Below are 1,458 nucleotides of genomic sequence, written 5' to 3' on the forward strand. Positions count from 1 at the left end.
CAAAATAGTCCCATACCTCGCTTTTTTTACGTTTCGGCATGATAATGACACTATATATATATATATATATATATATATATATATATATATATATATATATATATATATATATATATATATATATATATATATATATATATATATATATATATATATATATATATATATATATATATATATATGTTTATATTCTGAAATTAAAACAGCATTTATAATAATACAAAATAGTATTACTAACAATAATTATTATTATAATAAGACAAGCAAACAAGATTTATATGATAATACTTACCGTCGGTAAATTGATTAAAATTGAAAAAAATAAATCAATTGAAATTTAGAGTATAAACTTTTACTTTTATTTTCAACGTTTACTGTTGTTAAGGTTTTCCTTCACAGTTACATAACTTCAACGATGATATTAAAATTTAATATCATCGTTGAAGTTATTTAATTTAAATTTAATTTAAATGCGAAAGTGAAGATTTACATTTAATTTAAATGCGAAAGTGAAGATTTAACGTAAGTTAAACACAAAAAAATTGAGTTTTGTCCTTTCTAGATTTTAGAAAAAAACACCTTATTAAAAGTCATTATTATTATTAAAACATTATTAAAAGCATTATTAAAAGTCGAAGTTATTTTGTTTTGAATGCTGGTACACCCTTTAAATTTTAAAGTCTAGCAATAAAACTAGCGGTTAACTTTGATACTATACCTTTTTCTATATTTAGCATTTAATAAAAGTTTAAAATATAATAAAAGTACAAGTTGTATTGCTTTTGTTAAGTTTTATACTAATGCGACAAATTTTATAACGGAAGACTTATCGTATTATTTACAACCCAGTAGTTTACAGGCTAACTTGAAGAAACTACAACTGGCAACCAAAAGCAAAACATGTTATTTTCTACTCGATTTTTTTTCGTAAATATGTTTAAATTTGTAAAAATTTTAAGTGAATCATATATATATATATATATATATATATATATATATATATATATATATATATATATATATATATATATATATATATATATATATATATATATATATATATATATATATATATATATATATATATATATATATATATATATATATATATATATATATATATATATATATATTTATATATATATATATATTTATATATATATATATATATATATATATATATATATATATATATATATATATATATAAATATATATATATATATATATATATATATATATATTGTAACTTCAGAAGTAAACGTTTTTATTAAGTATAAGTCTGCTTTCTAGGAATAATGCCTTGGCCGTTCAAGAGAAAAGGAGTCTCTGAAGAGAAGGAACAAAGCAGAAAACCAAGTGGTAAAAATATTGTTTTAAAACTTCTTTTATTTTATTATAATTTAGGTTATACTTGGGTTGTAGTTGTTATATTGTACCTTTTTTATTATTTTTCATG

General features: G+C 17.8%; 1 protein-coding gene across 3 annotated transcripts in view; it reads left to right on the plus strand.

The window, feature by feature from the left end:
- Window positions 1-843: 843 nt before the first annotated feature.
- Window positions 844-1,458, plus strand: part of LOC100197269 (cell cycle control protein 50A) — a 22,623-nt gene continuing 22,008 nt past the window's right edge. For 2 of the 3 annotated variants that reach the window (XM_065798237.1, XM_065798235.1), the window contains exons 1-2: window positions 844-927; window positions 1,293-1,361. In XM_065798237.1, coding sequence (XP_065654309.1) covers window positions 1,298-1,361 — 64 coding nt within the window. In that variant the 5' untranslated portion in view covers window positions 844-927; window positions 1,293-1,297. The remainder of the gene's footprint in view (window positions 928-1,292; window positions 1,362-1,458) is intronic. The other variant, XM_065798236.1, reaches the window with a different exon arrangement.

The sequence above is a fragment of the Hydra vulgaris genome, chromosome 05, assembly GCF_038396675.1.
Source record: "Hydra vulgaris chromosome 05, alternate assembly HydraT2T_AEP".
NCBI lineage: Eukaryota > Metazoa > Cnidaria > Hydrozoa > Anthoathecata > Hydridae > Hydra > Hydra vulgaris.